Below are 27,168 nucleotides of genomic sequence, written 5' to 3'. Positions count from 1 at the left end.
CATTARCAGTTCAGTACTGGCCAGTAGCTCACTACAGGCTTCATTTTATTGAAAAAGGAAGAAAAGAGGGGCGAGGAAGAAAAAAAAAAGCTCAAGATAATGTAACTTTGTCTTTCAAACCATTTCCTGTAGCCAACTAAAGAACACTGGGCAGTAGCAGAGAACATAGAACAGTTGCTCAGGGAATAAGAGGTTATAGTTAGTATTACATAAAGTTGCTAGACAGGCTGCCAAGATGTAGCACGAGGTAGTCTGAAATGGTATTATGGAAATTTTYCAGTATTAGCCTGCTCTGATGATTTTTTAACTTCTGTTTGAATTGCTTTTCCTAAAGCAATTTGTACATAACAGCTTTCTTATTCAAGGGATCAGCACTCAGTGTCTCATATAACTACACCAAAATATTTTTTAATAGCTGGAATAGTTTATGTGGGAGTAGAAAAATATTGTAGAAATTCTACCTTGCAGGGATTATAGGCCTTCAGAACTACTAAAGCCAGATAACCCCACATTTAACAGGAACAGTTCAAAACACGAGAGGAGCAATGGCTGAAGTGCAACATCTACAGCCTTGTCAAACAGATGTAGAGTGATTACTGGCCACAGACCAACCCAAAACTCTTAATGACCTGGCAAGGGCAGTGACAGCAGTGAAGGGCTGTCCTCTGTGTCACACAGGAAGGCTGCACCACCTGCTGTCTCCCCAGGGAGGCTGAGGTTCTTGCTTTGAGCTTGGTTCCTTTCCACCATGAGAAACACCATCACAGGGACTGATCAATGCAATTTACTCACAGATTCCACAGCAGGCTCCAGCCATTACAGGCATTGTACTTTCACAGGAGTTAAAAAGCCCCTTATACCATCCTATATCAATCACTGTCATTATYTGACCTAATTTTATGATCTTTCCTTATCTCAGTTTCACTGATTTATAAAACGAAGAGTCAGAGGTGAATTTAGCAATGGAATATTTTATTAAATAGATTTGTCAAAGTTCAGTGCATATTCCTAATAGAAATTCAAATTATATTAAAACAAATTTCTTTACAAAGCCAAGTTAGCTGAAAAATAGCAAGGAGCCAGATTTCATTTTATTGCCTTCTTTAGCAGTTTGCTTAGTTTGGTCCCAAGAAGGGAGGCTCCAGGTCAAAGCCAGAATATTAACTGAAGAACCTTGCTATTTTAACTATTTGGGATTAAGTTTACAAGCTGTCTGATTTCTAGGAATCCACACTGAAATAAAATAATTTAAAAACATAATGAACAGCAGATGAGRGACATCCCACTTCATATGAACCACACCATGATAGCAGGTATTCAGGAATTAAAATATATATATTACTCAAATCACACCCCTATATCAACAGTAAAAGCACAATTCAATATAAAAAGTTCTGTACTAAATGTTTTTCTGTCATCTTCACATGACAGTGAAGATGGCATCTTAGAGTGAAAAAGAGTTAGCAACAGTTTAAGATTGATAAAGAAGCCCAGTAATTGCACCCTTTGATTTATCAAATATCATTCTTTGGCTTTATGAGGCAGCTGTGCTTGCTTTCTTGAGTAGGGTGAAGCCTCTTCATGCTTGCCCCAGGCTTTACCAAGAGGTGTAGCAGTGGATGTTACTGTGGATTTCAGGTTAGCCAGCAAACCTCTCCTGGGTTTCTGCTGCTTTGCCTCCTCTACAAAGAAATGCTTTTTCCGTTCCTCAAGCTCTTTTTGCAGGGAAGACACTGTTTCTTCAAGCTCAAGAACACGTTTAGCCCAGTTCTGAAGACTGTTCATTTCTTGATCCTGTGAGGATAAGGCAGTGTTGAGTGTGTGAACCCTGCATGGTCTCATGTAGTAAATTTTCTAGCTCAGAYTATTTTACTATACCTGTAAACACCCTTGTTATTACCATGTCATTTGGCTATTCAGTACCCATTTMCTCTTAAATTACATAAAAATAATTAAAACTGCAACAAAATACAGGGCCATAAAATCTTGTTGGAGATTAAGTCTTAGTACGAAGCTAATACTGAAATGCTTAACCACACTATGCAAAGAATTTATGTTGCTCTAGGAAGCAAAGGTGGCTTTCCTGTCTTGCAATTTCTGAAAGCAAAACTGGTCAAATCAAAACTCTTATGTCATTAGTCTGCTAACCAGGACTGGATAAATGCTTCGAGTGGGCWAAATACAGAGTTTTAAATATGCTCTCTAATCTCTGTGGTTAACAGTCATCTTCCTGCTAAGAATGAATAGGAAGGTAACTTCCAGTTAGGAAGTTCAAGTCAAATAATTTTCAGTTTCAGATTTAAACTAAAAAGYAGGCAGAAAGTAATTTAATATTCAAAGAAAGACTTCACTAAGCAGTTATTATACCTTGCTTCATTTGCTCATTGATTACAAGTGAGGCCTAGATTCACAGTGTCAGGAGTTCAAAAGTTCAATTCTTTTTCATTTAGGAATCTAGTTGATGTCTGAGTCAGATGCTGTAAACCTGAGGAAGTCCCTAACTTTGAAGGAAAGATATCTATTTCTGTATTAAACAGTTTTTACCTGCCCGTATCTCTCATCCAGCTTGGCCACCTCTGAGAGGATTGTCAGTACAATTTTAAAGCCATTGATTGATCCTTAGGCCTTGTTGCATTTGTGGACTGATACCTTGCTTGCCTCAGCAATATGCCTCATGATGAGTGCTAAGTAGTATTTTCTTTGCTTGACACTAATTCATGACATTTTTAGATTAGCAGACTTTATCAGCACAATTGCCYTATTGACAGAGTCTATCACTTGAGATGAAAAATGAGTTTTGTCTTAAAAGATTCMAAGTCAAGCAGTGAAACACAAGGGCTCTGAGCTCATAATTCAGGAAGTTAGACAGAAAAAAATGCCAACATCAAAACAAATTGCTAATTTAAACAGTGATTTTACATGTATAAAGATACAATGCAACTAYAGATGCAAGCCATATAAAAGTTGCTTTTAAATCATTTGACAAACCTTGAGTGTGATTATGTGCTTCAGTTGAGTGTTTTCTTCTGCCATTTTTCTGTAGCCTTCATTAGCTTCTAGAAGGGTCTCATTTAGTTTCTGTATTTTAAGCTTCAGAGATTTTATGAGCTGAAAATAAAGCCCATATACACAGAAGGTCAAAACATCATGTTTTACATAAATTTTGTTTATAACTAGAACAGGCAAACTGCAAGATCAAAACRAGAAAGTCTGCTTTTCTCCACCTCCTATGTCCCAGCTCATCATTTCAGGTGATAAAATACAGCTGGATCATTCAAAGGCTGCTGTGTTGAAGCCACTATGATTTATAGACTCAAAGAATAGCAGCACAACTAAGCTACAGCTGGAACAGCCTGCTCCATTTCAATAAAAGTAGTTAAAAGAACACTTTTGTCTCATTAACACTGTTCATATAATGAATTGGAGCATAGTTACCACAAAAGATCTCACCTTTCTGATGGGGATATTAATGGACTAAACTCCAAGAGGAAAAAAGAACTCTGAAGCAGAAAAATTAATATCATCATTAATTTACTTCTACAAAGTTGCTAAAAAAACCTCACACCCTTAGCCTATGTTTAATGGTTGAATGGGAAGAAAAAAAGTAATGAATTACTCATCACACATGCACTGATCTTTGAGGCAAAGCAGGAGAAAGGCACTGATGGAAGCAACTGGTTTAAACCATTCTCACTTCAGTTATTGACAGGCATCAATCTCATCCTCTAACCCTTTCTAGCCACACAAAACAATCAATAACTACATACCTATAASAAGCATAAGATACAAACTTGCATCAAAATTTGAAAATTACAYAGGAAAGTTATGCAGAGCTCTCAAGAACAGGAATGGAAAACAAATGCCAGGGCCATAACACGAGACATTAAACTTGGTAAGGTAAAGTTATTTTTGGAGTATTCTTTCTTGATAGAAAGGGATTTAACTTCACTTGCCATTTACAGTTTATTAGAACCAGCTGGAACTATTTCTCCAATCCCTACCCTTATTTGATATTAGAGAAAAAGGCAAGACTTGGCTCTTCTCCCCAYCCTCTTTTAACATGGGAAACTGTTGACTTACAAGATCACTCAAGGTATAGAATAAAATGCTTTCTTAAAAATTAATATTTTCTATAACAGCCTGAAGCTCATAATTCCCACCTCTATATGCTAATCAGAACACAGGGATCTGGTTTAAAAAAYAGAGACATCACCTTTACTGAAGTTTAAGGTGAGAATGAAGTACTTCCAGAAAASACTGGTTTAAGGCACTATTTTGATTTTAGCTCTAAACCATTACCAGATTCTGTAACTGTTCCCCTGTGCAGGAGCATTTCAGGAAGGAAAGTACTGAGACCATGGCAGCAATATTTACAATAAATTTCAACATAAGGCTAAACATACTTCCTTGCTTCCAACACACACCACATTCACCATGACTTGTTGCAGATGGCTTTATTCAAGTCTGTAAAGCCACAACAGAGACAGCCTCTGGTAAAAGTCACCCAAAATTGAGCAAGGGCTTTATTTTTAGAAACGTGATGCCCATTTGCAGGAATCCTCATGCTTTTTTTCTACAATGCAGATCTTTAAGCATTGAATTGAGATCTGTTAAATATTAAACAAGAGCTACCTCTTCCTTCTCTTCACATTGTTTCTGCAATCCTTCATTGATTCTCTTCATTGTCCTGTCCATAAGATCTGTGGGCAAAAGAAAAGTTTGCTTGTTTATACACATTATCAGAAGTAAAYTGAACTTTGAATACCCAGGTTACCTTCCTACCTCGTTCCATGTTATTTTCAGTAGCTGGAATATCTGAGTTCAGGCTTCCCAGAGCCAGCAGCCTYCCTGACTGTTCATCAAGTTGCCTTTCCAATTGCAGTATTTTTCTCTCCCTATCCTGAAGAAAATAAGGGCACATGGTAGAATTTCTCTGCATTTCTGATTAATTTGATGCAGTACTGCACATCTTTCAATTACACCACACATGCACATGCAATTTTAAATTATTTCACAGTTTATGGTTAGGAAATCACAGTAAGGGATAACACTCMTGTCGCAAGAGCTTCTAGGAGGAGGTTTCTTTACACAGGAGTCAACTCTTCCAGTCTGAGGGTTTCCAAACTGTATTAAAARTAACCATATGGCAGAAAAGAAACTTCTGTGTGCCGGTGCTAAACACTGTTGCCAGTTAGCAAGCTAAATAAGGAAGAAAACACTTCACAGAGCTGCATTTTAATCTCAAACTTTTTCGGTATCTGTCAGGTTGCTGGGGTGGTATTTCTGAGTGAGAAATCAAACAAGTGGCACCATCAAGAAAAGTTATTCTTCTAATTCTGATTCTCTGAAGCTGCCCACYMRRWYYWWKSYKKWGYYYYCYTTKKYKRMYWAMMMSTTTWMMRRWYMRGGRWTTYMRTWRKTTYYTWWYYKRMYTKSYWMCCAAARGCATTTTGYTCTTTGGAYCTTCCCTTACACAGCCACTTGRCCACCCTAAGASGCAGCTATGAATACAAAGAGCACTGTAAAAACTTCTCCTCCAGCCCAACCTGATGTATAGCTAGGATTTAAGTGAACATAAAAACAGAGTCTAAATGGGGAAAAGAGACAAGTGTGAAGGAGCTGGAAAAACAGAGGCTATTACATAACAGAGTGCTGCTTGTCAGCACCTGAACAGAGAGCTGTAAAAGCAGAGACATTTCTATACCACAATCCACAAGAGAAACCCACTTCGCTCATGTTGTGAAAGGAACTTGCCTATCCATGCAGTGTGATGCCTTATCAGTTCCAGGACAGGAGAGTGCAGAGAGAAACCACCTCTGGTGGAGACCATAGTTGTTGGTTCTTCCACTACARACCTTCTGAAAACAAGACTCACAGGTCTCATTTGTTGCCTGGATGCATTTAATCATCCATGCAGAGGTTAGAAAACTGAGTTGCTCAGAGCTAACCTGGCTGAGTTGCAGAAGGAGCAGCAATGTAATAATGCCAACTCTGCGTAGTTCTATGTTTAAGTACATTAAGGAAATTCARTTCTCTCCTGCATAAAGTTTGATTTCTCATTAGTTTCTTATCCCACAATCCTCCCACCACCTCCAGACCAGCTATAATTAAAATAGTTATCCTGTAAAAACTTTCCCAACACCCTTTCAGAATAGTATTTTACTCTGCATCCTATGATCCCMAAGATCTCCAGAAAGCCAGACTCCTGTATACATCATTCCTCTGGGTGTTCCAATCATTGCCCTACAAAGATGACTTGGATTTAATTGAACCCTGCCCTCAAAGATCTTGAGGTTTAGGTATGCACTACAGGTGGTGTCAGACTAAAGATATYTGTATGGTTATGGTTAGCACTGAACACCAAAACATCAAGGCTGAACTGWTATTTTCCTTGTTTAGTGTTCCATTCAAAATCCCAGAGTGATTCTGTTAAGGCAAAGCAAAATGTACAGTTGAGAAGCTAGAACATATTTTAGTGGCAGTCAAGTCATACCTCAACTTTCTCTTGTTCAGCTAGAAATTCTTCTATGGGAACATAATGGTCTTCAATCTGTTCCATTGCACACATATAAGCATGTTTCTTAATGGCCTCTTTATACATCTCAAATTTGCTCTCCAGTTTTTCTTCRTAACTGTCTTTCATATCTTCCAAGCGGTTGCTGAGGAGAACATGTTAGGTTTAGATGAAATATTTGTATTCCAGCTATTACATTTGACTACATTTTCAACTGTTATTTTTCTATATTATATTGTTATTCTCTATTTTATATTGAAGTTATTTTTCTAATCATAACCAGTGAAGTGACAATTTTTTTTTTCCTTTTTAATCTCAATGATTCTACAGACTTTCACCAAAGAATAACTTCTACTTGGCATATACCCAAAAAAGTGCTATAGAAAAACACATACTTAACATTTGTCAAACAAAAAATTTTATAAGAAAATCCACCAACATATAGCAATAGAAGTGACCACACCCATCTAGACATTAYATWTKWRRMRYATWTYYYSWGRGSRTMTYTYWCWYTKKGKKTTKKKKKTSKTTTKKKTTTTTTTTCCATTTAAGATAAATGCCAAATTCATTTTCATAGAATCATAATATGGCCTGGRTTGGGAGGAACCTTAAAGATTATCYAATTCTAAMCTCCCTGTCATGGGCAAAGACTTTTCACTAGACCAAGTTTCTCWGAGCCCCATCCAACCTGTCCTTAAACACTTCCTGGGATGAGGCACCCACAGCTTCTCTGGGCAAMCTGTTCCAGTGCCTCACTACACACCCAGTAAAGAATTTTATCCCAGCATCCAATCTAAACCTACTCTCAGTTTGAATCCATTCAGCCTTGTCCTACCACCACCTATCTTGTGAAAATGTCTCTCTCCATCTATTATTTCYATACATTACACATTATTCCTGTCACAATTTATAAACATGCCCCATCAGTGATGCAGAACATCACCTCAACAGAGAAAAAGCATCAATGCCATTTCACATGTTTGGCCAAAGGCAACCAAACAATTCTGAAATCAGTGCAGGTGTTAAACCATGGTGTGCTCAGCTTGCAACTTGGTGTTAATTTTTGTTAACAATTCAAACAGCAGGAAACTGATTTAAAGAAGAGTAAAGAGGAAGTAAACTCAGTTTGAGAAATCTGGACATACTTGAAAAAAAATTCCCAAATTAGAAACATCAGTGCAGGGAGGCACAGCAATTTATAAGATAGTAAACTAACAATGGCTCGTAAGTTATGCAGAAGAGCTCAAAGGAGATACAATTCAAACTACCTTAAGCACATGCATGCATATTAATATGACAGAGTGTATATTTCGGAGGAATTGCAAGTCTCAGTGGAATACCTGCAACCATCTTCCACATCTGCTAAGTAGTAATAACAAGCCAGGACAAGCTGCAGTAATTACAAATTAAACAGAGGAAAGTTCAACAGAAAGCAGCATTACTTTTTCATTGTAAAGGTGAGGAGGCTGGTCTGAACAAGTTTAATGCCCTTTCTTCCCTTTTCTTCAGAGGTTTTGAAGCTGTCCAGCCTCAACTTCCCTAAACAACATGAGCAGGTATGTCCTGAATACACACGTATGTGTATATGCATACATATGTACGCATTTATACATGTATACATGCATACATTTATACATATTTATACATCTTCTCAAAGAAGACTGCAATAATGACTTGCCTCCAGGCTTCCTCCGTTTCCAACAGCTGTTGAAACATTGCTTCAGCCATCTCTTTACGTATCTTCACCTCCAGGAGGAGCTTACTCTGCCTTTCTGCAACCAACTTCTCCTTTAAATTCTCTGCAGCTTTCAAGAGGTCCTGAGTTTAACATATTTCAGTTCAAAAAATAAGATAGAAATACATATTGACAAGCATGTCAAACAAAATATTCATACAGGCAGCCATGCACAGAGGGTTGTTTTTTTCAGGGGTCTGCACCAAAGGATAAATATTTCGAAACATGAATTTCTAATGCAAATACACCCTATGTCCATCTTGAWGGCTTCTGCTATCAAAAAGTTTACTACTGTTTTGGCATTTGAATATTAATTTTTATAGCATGACAACATAAAGCCTAGTTGATTTTTACAGTTTATTGCTATAGATTGTATAGCTTTGTTTTTCAAACASTGCATCTTAACTCATTACTGCTGATTCAAAAAAAAGCACAAAAAACGAAATTATGTTCTTTTAAAGATATATACTGCTTCCTTACTCTTCTTGTTGAGCAATCAGTTGAATTCCAAATTTAGCACTTGACCTAACTAGAAAGCCACAGGGCATCCTTCCACWATGACATTGAACTAGACCACTTTAAGCCTAGTCAGTTTGACACTGAAGAGAAACTTAAACTTCCCATTTGCTGCAGCTTCCAGCACATCTCTTGTGCCAAAAAAATATTAGAACTAATAACAATTTCTTTCTTGGGTACAGTTCTAAGCAGATGTGTATCTACCTCATGACTCAGAATGGTGATATCCACTTCCTCATCTGCAGAGKTTTCGGTACTGTCAGGAAGGTCATCTACAGATGTATTAGCATCAAAGTGCAGGATTGGTTTGCCATCACCTCCAACTAGCTTTGGTGGGAAATAACCAAAATTTTTGGGCAGGATTGTCTGGATAACCTGGAAAATCCAGAGTTTATAGCAATATTGCAGATATCAAAATACCAGAAAGAAGTGGCACGAATGTGTTGTGGTGTTTACACAATATTTCATKATTACATAAACATTAACAAAAGCTTACATGTCTTTCAGCAGAGAAAAAAAATCTATCAATATAATTCTTATATAACTACAAGACATTAKTTCTCTAAAATATTATATAATTCTTATATGAATATGACTTCAGTACTCTAAAAAAGTAAAGATGGAAATATTATCTGCTAGCAAACTTAGCAATCTTATCAAACTTAGCATGTCTAGAAATGGGGTTTCTCTTCGCCTAAAATATAAGGGTTTTAGTGCAGTTTCCTGCAAAGTTAATGATAAACAGAAAATCTCTAAAATATTTGCTTGTTCCTGAAATACTGCGACAAGGATTCAGTAATTCATGCTATTTACATAAAGATTTTAAGTAACTATTCCATAGGACAACATATCAGAGAAGTTTGTCTCCACAGCAGACACTTATAAGGAAAGTTGCAGCTGAAGAGAACTAGAAAAATCTTCCTCTCTGAGATCATATTAGACATGCTGTTWCAGACTTGTAATGTGTCAGATTTAATCCATGGTTCCACACTAAAAAATTACTTTATTTCTACCATGAACCATAGCACGGCCCACTATCTCAATCCCTGCAAGAAGCAGCTTCAGGGAACCTGAATGAGGTTAAGGCCAAACATCAAACACAAGTCCTGAACTGAGTGGGAAATGGAGACAGGGAGCAGAATGAGGCCCCAAAATCCAGGAGGTAATGGTCATTGACCTGCAATAGCACTTAGACACACACAGGTCTRTGGGGCTGGATGGGAMYCASCCAAGGGTACTGAAGGAGSTGCAGGAAGATCTTGAAAAAACACTTCGTTTATTATTAATTACTTGCACTTAGCCAATTACGAGCTATGCGGTTGCAAAAGGTCTCATTTAGACTACAAAATAAGATTATACTCCTTTTACTACCACCAATTGTGCAGGAAGTTTTGAACAACTCATCTTATGCAACAGTTGTTTAACTGCACACAGGTGAAGTAATTAACCAAAAGCTTGAATTGAAAACCTGCATTTGCTCAGATTATATGGTATARATCAGTCATATCTGAAAGTGCCCTACGTTTTACACAGAACTTCAATGGTGTAGAACTGAACAGACAGACACCTGCTTCTTATCACAAAGAGGTTTGAAGATGGGCAAGACTACAACAAGCCCTTTAGAGACAGGCCAGAAGCAGAAGAATTAACCAGCAAAAGAATGAGGCACCAATAACCCAAATCACACTCAAATCCATACAACCTAATCATTTCACTAATCAATAGTAACAACAAAAAAAAGCAGAATAGCAGAGCAAGTAGATTCACTCTTACCTGTCTGGCTAGAGCTGAAAATTTCATTACATGCAGYGTTTCATCATATGTGGAAGCATGCTGATTGATGTTTACAATCATGCAAGCTTTGCCTTTCCCACAGAAAAACGGCTGAAACAAACGAGTCAGTTTGCTCTCTCTGAATGGAATATAGCTTGGCTTCATCCTCAGGGACAAAAAAAATTGTGAAACAAAATTAAAATAGTAAAATTGTGGGCTACTGTAGCTTACCTTARTTCCATTTCTCACTCTCAGGAAAATGATCCAGTAGGATGCTTGTGTTTAAGCCTAAGTTATTTCCCAAGAGCAAGGTCTTTGCTGGATCTCATAAGCCCTCCAACAAACTGAACTATGTAAAAGTAAAAGCAGTATAGGGTCTGTATCACAGTCCCTAGTGCTCCAAAGCAGACAGAGGAACAGCCTAAAGCTAAGTACAGGTCATCTATCAGCTGCCTGATCAATCTACCTGTATAACTTGCAAGTGGAAGGGAAGAAGACAAAATGGGAGCTCTGTACAAAGTGTTTATACACATACACAAAAAAAAATATGGCAGTTTGCTGCAAATTGCCTTTGTTTTGCTGTCCACAAACGTTTTGGAGAAAACATTCTTTGCAGGTATTCCAGTGATATCTGTAATAAAGAAGGCTTACAAGGTTTTGCAGATTTCCATTTTTCTCTATGCAAACTGCTTGCAGAAAYACAAAGGGATACTTAGGATTTCAACCTAAAACTTGGCATGTTGTGAATAAMTTGTCACTTACTTTGGATTTTGATTTTGCTTCAATGCTGCAATGCATTTTCCAAGGATGTGAAGAGAATTATTAATATTTCCTGCTTCTTTTAGTCTGTCTCCAAAGACATGTGTTTTATTACACCTCTCTGACCCAGCCAAGTCACAGAAAGACAACCTGCATGAAAGAGTAAACCAGAACATGCACATGAACTTGTTTCTAAACAGTATGAAAACAGAACATCACATTTTATTTCTTCGTGAGTCTGAAGCACAAATGAGTGATTTGTTTCAGCCTACCTAGATCACAGAATAAGCTGTACTCMAATGYTGAGCTTTTGTTCARAAGGTACTRYACAGGAAAACAGCACCAMCCCATCAAYCTTCCCATTGTATATAAAGATCCTTGAACAAGATTGCTGCTCATAAGATAGTCTACTCAGCACATTCAAAGTAATCTACTTGTAGCATTCATCTAAAACTKTGTGGGCTTTCTTACATGAAGAATTCAGTTCAGAAACCCAAAAGTTTTTACTTCCATACAAAATTTATGGAACAGTTCTGCATGATAGGGCTACAGCACAGAAGCACTCTGACARTGGCCTTCACCAATCCCAGTGCTGWGCAGATTTCAGGATAKTAGTGGGTTTCAGTGCACTGTWTKGGATACAGAACCMTTTGTTCACTGTTGCCAAGRATTGRCCAGAAGTCCTYCAGAGCTCACCTCAGAGCCCTTTGTTTGGCTGTAGCAATTATGTGCTACTACACTCCAAMCACTGAACTGCCCCTTATGGCACAATAGGTTACAATCAGAAAATTACCCTGAATAAATGAGTAATTTAATACATTTTCCTTGATATTATGAAAGCTGTTGAAATACAGGAAGCTGGATAATTTATGTGACTAGATCATTACTTACACATAAATTTATTTAAATACAATAAATAATGCCTTTTTAAGACCATAACCTTTCACACAGATGAAGTTTAGTCCTATACAAATTATTAAGGCATATATTTCAAATGTGTCAAAGTCTTATGTTCTTCATCCTTTTCAGTGCAAGATGAAAAACTTTTTTCTTACTTAAGCAACATACAAACTCTGTCATTCACCTAACAGCTGCGGCAAGCTTTGCCGGGAGGATATGCTATGACAGAATAGCAAAAAAAATACAGATGCACTCATTTTCTCAAGTTATTTTTTCTTACAAGTATTTATCACTGTAACATCTGACATTAAAAGGTGTTATCTCACAGTAAGGTGTATTTATCACCATCTCTGCTCAGCACAGACAAGAGAGAAATCACTATGAGCTAGGACTGAACTAAAACGTTCTGTTACAGGCTGTCTTCATTTTTCTGGATCGAGCTAAACGGACAATTCATCAGAAGAAAAAGGGCACACCACCCCAAAAAAAAGCTATCTAAGGGGCTTCAGGCCAGAAGATTAGGCTGCTTCCTCTAAATMATAAAAGAACAGAGGCTTAAGTGTAAAGACTTAACACTGCTGTCATAAGGCACACCTACATTAGCATTTTATACTAACGGAGGACAGTTTTTAAGCAGATCACCGGATAAGTCCCTCTTACTGTACACTGGATTATGCAGCAGTCTCAAAACATGTCACCAGCATTCTTTTGGGATGATAGACCTCAATTTGCATTCTAGGAGCACACCAAATTTGTTGTCACAAACATGAAGTGCAGTTTAGTCCAGAGCAGAGAGATACACTGGCACAGCTTTATCTGGCATTCAGCACCGGCTGCTGCATCCCAGCTGTAGAGATCAGCTTCCATCAGCCAGACAAGTGAATTCTGCCTACCAAGACATGCAGCCTGGTGCTGCTCAGGTCCATGCTGCCACCACCTCCCCATTATGTGAGACAATACACATTTACCCCGATTTACACACTACTGATCGAGTTGCTCCAGCAAAACCTTAGTAAGAGACAGGAAAACTCTCCTGTGCTTGTSCYTATCCAGCTTCAGCYAGTTTATGTGCTCAGTGGGGTTCTGATTTTCTTCYCAATTCTCAAAACAAAATGTGCTTATTACTAGGAATTTCACCAGTTAAGCATGCTTACACCTTATCAACTTTTCCAAAATATTTACATTCTGGTAATTGTGTGAAGCATTCACTTACTCTGATACTCCAAGAACACGTGGCTGCTGCTCATCAGTTAACTTGAGTAGCCTGATGGAAAATATGCTGTGACTGTAATGGAAAGAAGCCCTTTTTAATGACAGATTATGAAAATCAAGCAGTCACTGAAGCAAAGTAAAATTTGTATGCTACAGAAAGCTCAGTGCTGAAGAAAGAAAAAGAATTAATTCACTAGTTACCTTAATACATTAGTTACTTTTGCAATGCATTCATTCAATAGCAAATAGCAGAAATAAAACCTGTATTTTGTGACTTTCTATTTCTTCCCATGAAAGAAAAATATCACATGAAGCCTACAAACTGTCTCAGGGAAAATAAAAAGTGAATTCACTAAAACCTATTGGTCAAAAGATAAGAACTCAGGTAGCCACTTCATATAGAAACCTTAGGCAGTATCCGAACTCTGTAAATCTGAAGAATTAGAAATAAATGGTGGGGAGAAGKGAGTAAGTTCAAGTTTTACAGTCCTGTAATTTTGCCTTCTTCAATATGCCCAGTTATTTATTTGGTTTTGACTTAATTGTCTTCCAGAAAGGTTGAATTTGTAACTCTTGAAAATCCAGTAACTCTGGTTTAGACAAGCTACAAAGGCAGTGGACATGCTGCCTGAAAGCAAAGAGAAAAGTCACAAAACCAGAAGTGCACAGTTTATCTGATACATCAGGAAAAACAGCATACAAACTTCCCTAGTATAGGCCTAAAGCAGTGGGCATTCTAGGCATAAACTCTGTCAGAAAAGTGTGAAATTTAACAGCAGCTCTCTTTAGCTAATACAAAACGACACAACTCTTGCTTTTTAGACAAAAAAAAGCAGGCTTAGTAACTCTATGATTGTATTAGCTAAAAATACGTCATGGCCYTTCCACACTTAAAGGAGAAATTGTTAAGAGGCCATTAAAATCAAGAAAGGAGGCATTTTCAATAGAAATTATACCACCACCTCTGTTTCCTCCCACTCCACTAAAGGCCAGATTCTCCTGATCCCTTTTCAGAGCCAAGTAAAAGCTAGGAGTTTAATACTTGAGATACCAAGTAAACTCAGCTTTAACACAACAATCTAAAAGCATACAAAATCTAGCAGCCCTGCAAGATGCCATACTACTTTGTCCTTCCTATATCCCCCCCAGGCCCCATGTTTCCAAGAATTATTCTGCCAGCAAAATTAGCCAGCTTTTCCTCCAACATCCTCACACAACCATTCTCACTCAGCACTACTAGCATTTGCCAAGATGTATAGCCCTGTTGCTCAAAAATGAGTGTGATTTGATCTTTTTGGTTGTCCAAAGACATGAGCAGCAACCCAAGTCCAGCTACTATTAGTCAGAGTCACTCCTACTTTACTTTGAGAGAATTTCATAACAAAACCAGAATAATCAAGGAAAGTATTAAAAAATTTTTAAAGAGTGATTTGTTTCACACATATTCTAAAGTCCTCTCCCTTCCCCTTGAAAGGGACAGTGTATGCTTATAATTAGTGGAACAAACCTTCTACTTGATTGCTCATTCATTCTAGTACAAGCAAAGCTTCGGTTCTTGTTTCCTATTTTTAGTAGTCTGCAGGCTTCTTCAGTGCTCTGAACATTAATCCACTTTAAATCTGCAAAAAGAGACCTTTTACATGCATTTCTGATCATCACAGAAATTCTGTGAAACTGTCTAGGTCATAACACAGAATTATTACCTTTGATATAAGAATTTCCTCCTTGATCCTCACAAATTCTTAGAACTCTGCGCCTTTGAGCTTTTGATGTAGGTAATATGTTTAACAGGTCATACACATATTCATTATAAATTTCAGAAAAGGAAATCCACACAGATGCTTGTGTTCTTTGGTTTGCATTAGTCCTTTGGCTGTCAAGTGGAACRAAGTTCTCTGCTAACCCAAAACAGAGAAAGATATCAAAGATCAAATAACTCATGGATACTTTAACTCAGTATAAAGATTCTTCTAAGAGGACCTCTAGAACCTGCTAAAAGGAGGAGGCTTGGATACATCTGTGTTGTACAATTAGATACACAAATTACTTTGGCTTTACCCGAGCAAGCTCAGAGTTCTCAGCAATCATCTGTTACCAGAACATGCCCAAATTCTAAGCGATGGCCTCGTTTCATCACAAATTTCCACCAGTTTATACATTATCTTTTCAGAACTAAGTCTCCCTGTTCCCCCAAAAGGAGTGAAACTATCAAAGTATTTTTACATTAGTGGTCTTTTCTCTAGAGAAGAGAGACAAAACTTTGGTCAAAACCTACMTATACCTACTCTGCAGGATAGAAGAGGGATTTTTTTTCTCATCCACCCATAGTTACCCCCTTGTATTTCTAAATTCGTATTATTTTGGTCCCCACACAAAAATTTTCCACTTTACCTAGGTAATTAGAAGGATGATTGTCAGAAATGTAGTGAGAGGAATCCAACTTCACATCACAGAAATCTGTTATAGTATTTGAAATGCTCTCTGTCTCCTTGAGAAAATAAGAGACCAKGAAGAGGTGATGAGAAAAGCAGAAGTTAAAAATTATTATAGCAATTCCCATACTTAAGATTKAAATATTGAAGCAGTACTAAGTGTTAGGCCACCCTTACTCTGTCTGGAAGTGAATTGTGTTTAACAAGACTGAACTATAATCAATAAATGCTCTGCCACAAGAATTATTGCTCCTAGCAACCTGTTTGGGTGGCCAGCTGTTACTAACACAGGAGACTCCACAGTCCTGGGAGAAACAAGATTCTGTCGGACTGCAACAGCCCAGAATGCCTTCATGAGCTACTGGACAAATCTGAACAGTGCTTCAGTCATCCAAAAGAAATGGAGAAGATTCCTCCAGGAGCAGCTGCCAAAGTGGTAGGATTTTAGGATTTTAAGTTATTACAAACCAATACTCTATGTTGCTTTAATTCAGACTGAATTAAAAGGCTATTTAAAATAGRTAAGAGCATAGTTTCTTTAAATACACACATTTGCTGAACTCCTTTACATCAACAAGATTATTTTATACCTGCCAAGATTCACCAAAGCACAGCCTTTAAGTTCCTTTGGAAAAACTAGTATAATGAGGTAGTAACTCCCACTAGAGCCCAGCAYCTTTGCACACTACCTCTCTCTGCTAATTTTATAGCCCCACATAAATTAGGACATTCACTCTGATTTCTCTTTCCTGAGAGAGAGTCACCCTACAGTGGAGGGTCACCCTACAGTGGAATGGAACAGATCCAAAGAAGAAAACCTCAGTGTTATAGCTATTCAAATGCAGCACTAACTTGGTCATGGATTGACTACTGATGCCAGAGACATCCACTTGGTACATCCAAACCAGAATTCCTACAGAGAAGCACAAAACCATGCTCTCAGGTCCTCCATTTTAGAGATAAATAGCATAGAATGGAATTACAACAAAATCATACAAGTGACCATTTTGCAAAGACTGCACCATCTCTATGATTGTGTTTCTTTAGTTAGAAGTCTCACCACAGTATGGGTTCTATTCATTGTTTGTGAAGTGCCAAGCAGARCTCTAAAGCAGGGCATGGGACTGACACACACATGGTATCTCATCTATGCATGTCAAAAATGCAGTGGAACCTAGAAAACCCAGTATCACATTACTTGTGCATGTGATAAGCTTTTGTAAAGGTATTGTGAGAAAACTGAGTGAATTAATGTTTCTACACTGTTGTTCAAATCATGACATACACATGAGAGAGCACMAAAGAGCACAAAAATTATTGCCTGAAAACAAGTGGGAACAGGAATTAACTTTGTTTGCCAACAACAGAAGGTGACATTYAATAAAAAATATAGGTGGAAATAGGAATGCAAATAAAACATCTTTTAATCCAGTGGAAAATGGCATTTAATCCCATGAAGAGAAGCAGGAAAGGGAAGGAAAGAGAGGGTGTGAACCATGCTAAGCAAGATTTGTTGCAGCAGTACTGCATACAGAGCATAAACAGTAGAACACTGAGTACTGCAATAACTCAGAGTAGTTAAAACTGAGAGAATGAAAGGAACAGCAGGCTCTTTCTGCCTGACATGTAAAATGAGCCTGGGAAATGAGCCTACAGAAATCCTGTAAACTAAAGGCAAGCCCACCAAATTGTGTCTGCTCTCAGATTACAGCTTGAGAGARCATCCAGACACTGATGCTATTCATTCACAAGCTATCAAGAAGCACAGCTTCAGAACTRGGGATCACTGACCCACCTCTATGGAAGCATTGTAACACATAAAGTCCTGTCATGAAGTAGTTTCCTGATGCTTTTTTACCTGTCCTTCCTAACAGTGGAGCATTGCTTTCTTTTCATTGCAGTTCATCAGTACCTAGATTACCTACTGTGATATTCAGTAACTAAGATATTAGTAAATCAGACTATGATTTAATTGAAGGAAATATTTGTATAGTTATCTTCAAAATAAGATGTAGACCCTCTGTTCCAGACCTTGGTCTCCTGTTKGTTCCTCTTCCCAAGGCTGTAGCTTCCATAATTTTTTTCTTGAAGATATTTACCTACAATCCTCCTAACCTCTCAATTTTTCTGGAAGACTCCTCCATTCCCTGCACACACACACACACACACTCAGAGATATCTTCAAAATAAATATGTAATTTTAGAATCTTTCAGATTTTTCATCTGAGATATTTCCTCAAGATTTAACAGACTCAGACTAAACATWGGTTTGCAATGTTTAAATTAAGCAACAGAATTTAGAGTGGAACTTTCATATGAATTTGAGTCACAGAATATTTTTTCAGGGTTAACTGGAATACTTAAATAATGTTAGTATTAAAGACCACAGGAAAAAAAAAAAAGAAAACCCAGCCTATCATTATTTCGATATGTCCCAGAATTCATTCAGAGTTGCTTTGAATGATAACCAGCAAAACCTACTGCATCCTGAGATTAAATGCACAGAGTCACAGTTCGGGCTAAAAATGTTCTGAACAAACAGAATCTGATGAAACTTGCATCTGGACTAAAAAGGATAAAATAGTCCCAAACACATTGATGCCCATTTTCTGGTAAAACAGTTTCTTACAGTGGAAACAAATTACTAGATAATAAGAACCAGAGGCTGCCACAGTAAAGACATCTCTATTCTAYCTACATTCTTCAGAGACCAGAGTTAGACATATACTGCCCTCTAAAGTGGACAGTGTCCTTTTAGGACATTGATTTTGTGGCATCTAGCTTCACTTGTTGAATCAGAAAGTTTCTTCATGAAGTCACATAAATCATAGTTCATAAACTTTTTAATCTGCCTTAAAACTGTCTTCCACCAAAAGGGACTCTCTTGCCTTCTTCATTGCCCTTGCTAAGATATCGTCATCATCTCTCCCAAGTGCTAATAACATTTGAATGACTGCACCAAGATCCAGCCTGGGAATCTGACCTACAAGAAGAGCCACTAAACAAGAATCCGGTTTTAGACAGGTCCCATAACTCTCAGAGTTGTCAAAGGCTACAGTGATCACAGTGTCAGAACTGTTCCTCCAAAGAGGAGATTTCTTCCCTCTAGAAATTGAGAATTGGCTTTGCAATGTTTTTTTTTTTTTGTTTTAATTGTGTGCTGCAGAAAATTCTACTAGTTTACCCTGATCTCCAAAACCAGCCAATTGTCTCCTTATTCCAAGGTTCACCAAGTAGGCATACTATAGATTTTATATATATATACATATATATAAAGAACCAATAGTGGAATAAAGAACTTTAAAACTTCCTGCCTTACAGAACAGCTTTAAGAAGCATTTGGTCACTGACCTCTTTCAGTGATGCAAGAATAGCAGTTTTTAAGGCTTCTTCTTGTTTAACTTGTTCATCTTCTAGTTTCTTAACATCATTGCTCAAATATGGTTTGAARTTCATCTTCAGGTAATGTCTTCCTCTTATGTGGTTAAAAATCACATCAAGTGAGCGAGGTAAAATACCAACATCTTTTGAAGTCCCTTAAAAATATTTAAAAATTAAGTGTAGGCACCCAGGGAAACTTCTCATTGGACTGTGACTTGGTTTTTATACCAAATATTTTATACCTTGGATAGTGAATGTCTTGCCTGCATTTGTTACCCCGTAAGTAAACACCAGTCCATTCACTCCATCAACATATGCTTTTACTATATCTTTCATTGAGCCTTCAAAAAATTCACTCTGAGTAGTTTCTGGTCCAAAGACCTTGGATAAGGGGAGGAAAAAAAATCAATTAAAAAGAGCACAAAGAAGTTTAATAAGCCAAAATATTAAGCACTGATTAATAGTGACTAATTTTTCAGAGCAAGCAGGGTAGGAGATACCACTTAAGTTTCCTGTCTTGCCTGTAGCCCTTCTGATTCAATGTTTTCTGTTGGGTTCTCACAGGATGCCTGCTTAATTCTGAGGCACTCAGGCTTGCACTCATTTTTGAATATTTTCCTACTCCTGAAATAAACTGTTCAGAACTCTTTTAAGCACATGCTGTTCAGTGGATACTTTCATGAGCTCTGCTGGTGATGTAAACTTCCTCACTCTACACCAGTTACCCAAAATTGACAAGAAAMTCAGCATTACAATGGTCTAAATAACTCAATCCCTGGAATAGTTTCTCTTCTGSTACTGTAAGAACAAAACTTCTTGCAACAGACAAAACAGAATTAAGAAATATACTTTCAATATAGAGGGTTGAAGCAGTTAAGCTGCTATTCTTTCAAAAGGAAGTTCCTAAATACATGCTTACATCAATTCCTACAAACACAATGTTTCCTGTAACACTTCCCAGATAAGAGCATCTGCAGGAACAGCAGGAGCAAAGTAAGTTTGTTCCTACAAGAAGCTTCTGTAGCATCTAATCAAAGAAAACCACAGACCTGCCAAAGAAGCTTCCTTGTCTCATCTAACAGGCACCTCCAYTGTAATTCAGCTTTCTTGACAGCTTATCAGTAATTAATAAGCAGTCGTTTTTTTTTTAAAGGCAAGTACTACCACATGTAATTAAAAGAAGGAAAATCACATTGCATGACATAATACAAGATTCAGCTTTCATTACAGTGAAAAAAAACAAACCAAAACTGAATATTTGAAACAATTTGGCCTACCTGAGAAAAGCTGAAGCTGTGCACAGCATGGCCAATCCCTCTTTCACTGTTTTTCATTGCAGAAGACTCTTTGGGTGCATTAAGAATAACTGTCTGAGCATCTTTAATAATTATACAACCCTTAAAAAACAAGACAAGGGGGAACCAAAACACCACACAAAATTATTCAGGAAGAAAGCTATCTGAACCAAACAAAAAACAATCACTGCCCGCCCGCCAGAAAAGAAACCAAAATGCCAAGTGTCTTCACCACTTTACCAGAGCTACAGAGCTTCATAATTTACATATATCATCTTGAGGGACATAAATACAGAGATAATCACCTGAGTATCTGATAAAGTTCATGCAATCCTACGGGGTTTTCTAAGATACAAAAACTTTTTCTAGCATTCCTTCTAGCAACCTCATCTTGTAAACATTTTCTAAGCCCTGCTATTTTGTGAATGTGACTTGCACAATYACTATAAAAACAAAATTATATAGAAATCTACTGGTTTTTCCACATCAGTCACCATCAATGTGAAAGAGACTAAGAGCATTATTAACAAAGTAAAGTAAGTTTGATGCATTATCGTCTGATTGATAAATAGTGTTACTGGTAATGAAACAGAATTAGTTTCAAATAATTTGACTGCTATTTCTCAGTTAATAAAGATGAAATACAATTACCTAACACTCACTAGTTAGATAAATGTAGGCTGCAAAGTCAAAGGAAAAAATATTTTACAATAGAGTGGCTACCAAGGATGCAAACTGAACTTCCAGTATAGCTTAATGTCTTGATGCATCACCTGGACTTCGATRATGATTGCAGGTGCCTTCCAACTCAGCTTATTCTGTGATTCTGAAAAGCTCCAAGAAGCTGCTTTCTGAATTTAGACTAATCCTGTCCTCTCTGTGCCAGGCTCTAAATCCATATAGCCTTTAACATTTCTCCCACACCACCAGAACAGGAATGCAGGTGAGATGTGCTACAGAATAACGCAGTATCTGCAGCATGCACCATCAGCTGCCACGAGCCTCAGAAGCTCATGAAGAGAGGCCCAAAAGTCACATCTGCTGAGATGGAAGCCAGCTGGTAACAAGTCACTCCACTTTTCTCCCCCAGCTAACCCTGCACGCAAGTTGGAAGGAGCTGGATCATTTCTGGCACTCTAGACATTGCTGATATGCAAAAAAATTAAACTTCCTACTTTCCCACAGGTCACTCTGGAGAATTACTGGCAGTCATATCAGGAGTACAGAATTTCATCCAGAGCTCTTAAGTTTTACTTCCATAAATCATTATCTCAGTCAATATAAGCAACAACCAATCAATTAACTGTTGTTTAAAGCAAGAGCCTACAGCTCCAAGTAATAGGGTAATAGGTCTTGGGTTCTAATTTGTCCTTTTTTTTTTTTTTTTTGGTGCCACATATTTGGAACAAAGGGGCTTTCTGGAAGATTATGTGTGGCAGTGAGGAAAAGAAGACCTAAAAATTAAATTGATCTGTTTGATTCAACAGATAGGAAGTGACATTAGCTTGATTGTTCTGTGTGGGGTTCTTCCATTTGTTACCAAGCATTTTCCTCCTGGATTCAGGTGACAGCAAAGAAATTAGAAAACACTGAAAATGTTGAAGACCTTTCATCATTCTGGTTTTGGAGACTGAGAAAGAAGCCTTAATTCCAAGCAAAACAGATTATACAGCTAATAGTTTGGAAGTTCAACTATTTCAGCATGAACTACTCATGGAATCAAGAGCTTAGAAAAAATAGTACAAACTTCAATGCTCACTTTTTTCCTCCCTGCTTTTAAGAAATGCCTCACTCCAAAGAGGAATGTGCTAATCAACTCATAAAACAATTAGATTTTGCAAATCAATTTACAYATAGAGGCAGCTCAGACTGTGGAATTTACCAAACTAGAAGTATTGTGGCAGCACACACTATTGAAGGAGAGCTGMSCAAGCCAAGGTGAAGGGAAGCTGAGCAGGGATTATCCATGTAAAAACGATACAAAGGTTCCAACTCTGGTAGATCAAAAGTCAGAACTAATATTAAACCCTTCTTGGAGCTCTTGTTCCTGACCTGTTCAATCAGAGAGTCTGCAAAGGCAAGGGCTAAGAGATGTGCTATAGAGACCTTGTCCTCCAAAGACAGCTAAAGGAATTCTTTGCAGCAGTGATCACYATGAGGGGAAGTGGAGCACTTCTGCATTTGTACATGTGTGTGTATAAAACACTGAAGCATCTGAATCTGGTGGYGTAGGCATTACAGAAGATTTGGACAGACTGACAGCAAATCACCAAGTTGAAGTAGAATACTGATCAAGCAATTCAAAGTAACTCAAGGGTCAGACACTCAAATTACTCCTAGAACTGCATAATCTCTTCCATGAAACTCCTTTGTCTCTTGAGTGCTCAATTCTCATACAAAGTTGACACCAATTTTTAAATAAAATACCCAGTGGAATTTTGCAGAGCTACAGGTGTGCATGTCTATACCATACAAATTATTAAAAATTGTGGGAGTGGAAAAAAATTATCTATCCAGGTGCCCATTATTTCTATGTGGGGGCAGCACGTCTTATGTAAAAGAAAGTTCTGCCTTACAATACTATGTGTTATTCAGGGGAGAAGAAAAACTGATTTGTTAATTCTACAACAAACCTGGGATTCATGGCTTTCCAGCTCTGCTATAGAAAAGGGCCTCACTCTCAAGAAGACTTTCAAAGGCTCATATACCTATTCATTAAAAAGGAGAAAAACACAAAAACACAGTTACAATTGCCACTTTTAAAACAGAACAGACCCAAATCATACCAGTATGCTTATCTGRTACAGTATTTCCTACTTCATATTAATGCCTCACTTTTTCCTTTCTTGTGAACTTCAGACAATAAGCTTTCATTTGGTACTTTACCTCCTACTGTCCTTAAGTGACCTTTCTTTTGTGTGCTCCCCCTCCCCACAACTCCCCTACYCTTAGCATTCTTTCATGACAAAGCCAATATTTTGATTTTAAAAGCACACACTATCAGAGGCATAAACTGCACTGCTTCCACCTTCTGGTCTCCCTCTGTAATGAATTCAAGCTGTGTTCCTCTAACAGCTGCTACACAGTACTGCACTCCCATTTTGCACGGAGCATGTTCAATTAACATTAATTGACACCTGCTTACCACCATCGAGGCACCAGACTCTCATCTTCCTCACAGTAACAACCATGAAACTGTTCTCAATTGATCAGGTGGCCTTTTCCATCCCCCAACAATCTCCCCACCCAAGTAAAGCAATAATAGAATAGCAGAGAAAATTTTAGAGGAATMCAGGCATTCTTTCCTTTCTCACGGAGCTTCAGTGTTTACTTTGGCAACATTTCATTCAGCAGGTGTATTTACTAGAATTCCCCATAGAATTTACTAGAATTTATTCGAATTCTCTCATGACCAGCACGAACCAGACAAAATGAGGAAAAAACACCCAGCAAATGCACCCCTCTGAAAAATCATAGGTGGCTGCATTATCTTCTGCTCAAGTACAGCAGAGCATTTATAKAGTTTTATTTTGAAGCACCTAATAAGCATTCAACAAGGATTTTTTTTTTTCTCACTAAAAAGAACAGCACAGTCTTATTACAGTCAAAGTGCAATTACTGAAGTCCTTTAGGTTTTTTTCTCAAAAGCTTTGCACTACATAGCATTGACCGTGTATCTATGTTTGCTAGTGGCTATGGACGGTGTGTAAGCAATGGGAAATTAACCCAAAAATCAAACACATCTCCGAGGCAGGGGACTACAACAGCTCCTACCAAAGAAACATTTGTCAGAATGAAAGCTTAAAAAAAAAACCTCCTAAACCAACAACCCAGCGTGACCAAAAGACACCTTTGTAAAATCAATCCACACCTGCTGTTCTTCCGTATTAGACAATAGTGTCGACTCCAAGGGTGATGGTTTACCCTCTACATTCAGAAAAGAAACTGATTCCAACAAATCACACACTTCTGTAGACACATAGTTTTTTCTCTCATCAGCCATCGTTCTCTGCAAAGGAACTTAAAAGGAAAGTGGGGGAAAAAAAGTCCATCATTTTCTCAGAGAACAGACAACAATACCTACGGAGCAAAAAAAAACTAAAACATGGGGCCCCCTTATATATACACAAGCACTTCCAAAGAGGACACGATTATCTAGAGAAATTTGGAAGCACGAGCGTTAAAAATAACCCTGGCAGATTATACCAGGGAGCACACATGGGAAAGCACGCTAACAGTCTCAGCTGGGCACTGCTCTCATACACCTGAGAGCGCTGGCCGCAGCCTGCTGCCCCCTCCCCGGCAGGTTCAACACCCCCAGGCACTCGGGTCAGAGCCATCCCCGCCAGGCCCCATTCCCGGGAGCGCCCGGACAGCGCCACTACCTCGCCGCGCACCGGAGCCGACCAGCCGCGGCCACCCTGAGGGAGAGGCTTTTTGAGGGGGGAGGCGGGCGCTGATTGGCCGAACGGGGGGGAAAACGGGCGCTGATTGGTGGAACGCGGGGGAGGCGGGKAGTATGGGCAGCTGTCCCTCTGGCCGGCAGGGGGCGCTGCCGCACAGCGCACGGCAGGGACCCGCCGCTGTGAGGGAGAGAGGGAGGGGGCGGCATGGAGCGGGTCGGGCGGAGCAGCGTGTGCTCCAGAGGCAGCGTTTGTTTATCGTCCTTAATAAWGCACGGCGGTAAAGAGTCGGTATGAACGGATCAGCGGCAGCTCGACGGCCAGAGGAGGAGGAGGAGGAGGGGTGTTCTGCCTGACAAAGAGCCGTGCCGGAGGATGGAGGTGGGGATGGGGGGAGCGAGGAGGATGGGCGGGGGAGACGCGGGCACCTAAATGTTTCCATCCGAACGAGTTATATAAAGTTAGTGCGGGYGTTACGTAACCTCTCCGACACTCCCGCGCTGTCGTCGTGAACGAAGTAGAAAATAAATAAAATCGCGAAGTGTGCGCGTCCGGCGAAAGGCAGGAGTGGGCAGGTCAGAGAGCGCGGCCGCGGGGAAGGCGAGATGAGCTCCGCCGCGGGACGGGACCCGCTCCCCGCTGGAGAAGCTCCGCCGCAGCCCGCGCTCCAGCCCTTCCACAAGCCAAGGATCGACTTTCCCGGTGACAAATGTAAAGCCCGCCTGWGTGAGCCGGTCTGTTCACGCAGTAGGCAGGCAGCAGTATTTCTGCACAGTACGGGATCCAGACAGAAAGGTAAAATTGCGTTTGTGTTTTAAGGGCAATTTGGAGGCAAGTGAAAAGACGACCGAGGGAAATTGGTCTTTGAAGTGCCACAGCTGCTCAAAAAATTTCGATGGGACTTTAGATCATTTAGGTGTGTGTAGGAGGCACCTTTTAAGTCAGCTGTAGGTTGATACCCAAACTGCTTCACAGCAACAGGCTTTGACCAACAGGAAAGACCAAAGGCAGAAATTATGTCAAAGCCATCCAGCCCTGCCTAAATCCCTCCAAGTGCTTTCAGTTACAGACCTACCCATTAATCAGAAGGAAGACTACTTAAGTAAAAGTAACTAATCATTGGCAAAGGTCAGTGAGTGCAACATTTTTCATCTGCTGTTTGTTTGCCCATTTATCCCTGCAAAGASCAACCCTTATAATAAAAATAATTTTCAAACTACAGATAAAAGTATTCATCAAGAAGCTTATATTTGTGGCATATTACCAGAAAAATACTTTCAGGATGACAGAGGTGTTTTGTTTTGGGGTTATTTTCCCCTCTGCACACAGTTATTTCTCAAGGAAGTAGGSTTGATACAATCTGTTCATATTGAATCATTCGCCTCCCTTCTACCAAAGCTCTCAAGCCTACTAACTAAACTAGGGGATCAGAATTCTTTTAAGGCCTTAAAAGAAACTGAAGGCCTCTTGAATSTCGAGTAAGAAAGCTTGAGCTTTGGCCAGTTTTAGGTCTTAGCAAACATAAATAGGACCTGAAGCTGCTTGCAGAGGACCACCTTTAATTGTTTTATTTAGAACTCATGTTCTCTCCTATGCTTGAAGCAGAAGCAGCAACCTGATCTTAAATGGATTAAACACTGTTCAACTCTGGGCTTTGTTTTGTTGGTTTAAGAATTAATTGTAGTTCCTTTACTTGAGACTTAAAAGYACCATTGAAAATGGCTGGTTTGTTGCTTTACCTATGAAGCTTACGCTTAGCATTAATAGCACCTATGGAAATCTAGACATGAAAAGACTAGGTAGTTCCACAGTCAAGTTTTGTTACTCTATGTGCAAGTCATAAAGAATAAACTTGCTAAGTTTATTGTGTTCACCACAAATTATGAAGTTTTATAACCAGCACTCCAGCATCCTTTGCAAGACATCAAAAAAAAAAAAAGCCTAATAAGCTAAGTGTTGGTTCAGTCTTGCACAGCAAGAACCGAGTTGAAAACTTGGTAATTTGATGCGAACATCAATTTTAATGCTTGTACTTGTCTGTGTAAGACTGTGATTTCAGCCGAAGTTAAACCTTTAATTTAAAATGTATTTTTCATAAAGTGCTGCACAACCATACAGTTGCCAGCCTCCAATGAAACCATGACGCCCAAGTTTAATTTTCCTGATATTTACAGCTGGCATGTTCTTCCTTAAATATATAATCCTCTCACACAGCACTCTGATTACAGTTTCTGCTGTCCTTCTTCAT

The 27,168-nt window shown here is 38.7% G+C and overlaps 1 protein-coding gene across 1 annotated transcript; it reads right to left on the bottom strand.

Annotated features, from left to right (window-relative positions):
- Window positions 1-966: 966 nt before the first annotated feature.
- LOC130573837 (kinesin-like protein KIF20A) lies at window positions 967-24,520 on the bottom strand. Its single transcript, XM_057366594.1, has 18 exons — window positions 24,389-24,520; window positions 23,151-23,225; window positions 20,500-20,619; window positions 19,465-19,603; window positions 19,193-19,377; window positions 15,801-15,897; window positions 15,113-15,307; window positions 14,917-15,028; window positions 13,411-13,482; window positions 11,301-11,447; window positions 10,539-10,704; window positions 8,970-9,140; window positions 8,193-8,332; window positions 6,494-6,659; window positions 4,783-4,900; window positions 4,633-4,700; window positions 2,989-3,108; window positions 967-1,794 (listed from the first exon to the last, which is right to left on the bottom strand). The coding sequence occupies exons 1-18, from the start codon at window positions 24,518-24,520 to the stop codon at window positions 1,522-1,524; spliced, it is 2,496 nt and encodes an 831-aa protein (XP_057222577.1). The 3' UTR covers window positions 967-1,521.
- Between the last annotated feature and the right edge of the window lie 2,648 nt (window positions 24,521-27,168).

This window comes from Malurus melanocephalus, unplaced genomic scaffold (assembly GCF_030028575.1).
Source record: "Malurus melanocephalus ecotype Western Australia unplaced genomic scaffold, MMel_1.1 scaffold_69, whole genome shotgun sequence".
Classification (NCBI taxonomy): Eukaryota; Metazoa; Chordata; class Aves; order Passeriformes; family Maluridae; genus Malurus; species Malurus melanocephalus.
Note: the sequence above shows the minus strand (reverse complement) of the source record. Positions and strands in the feature narration are given on the sequence as shown.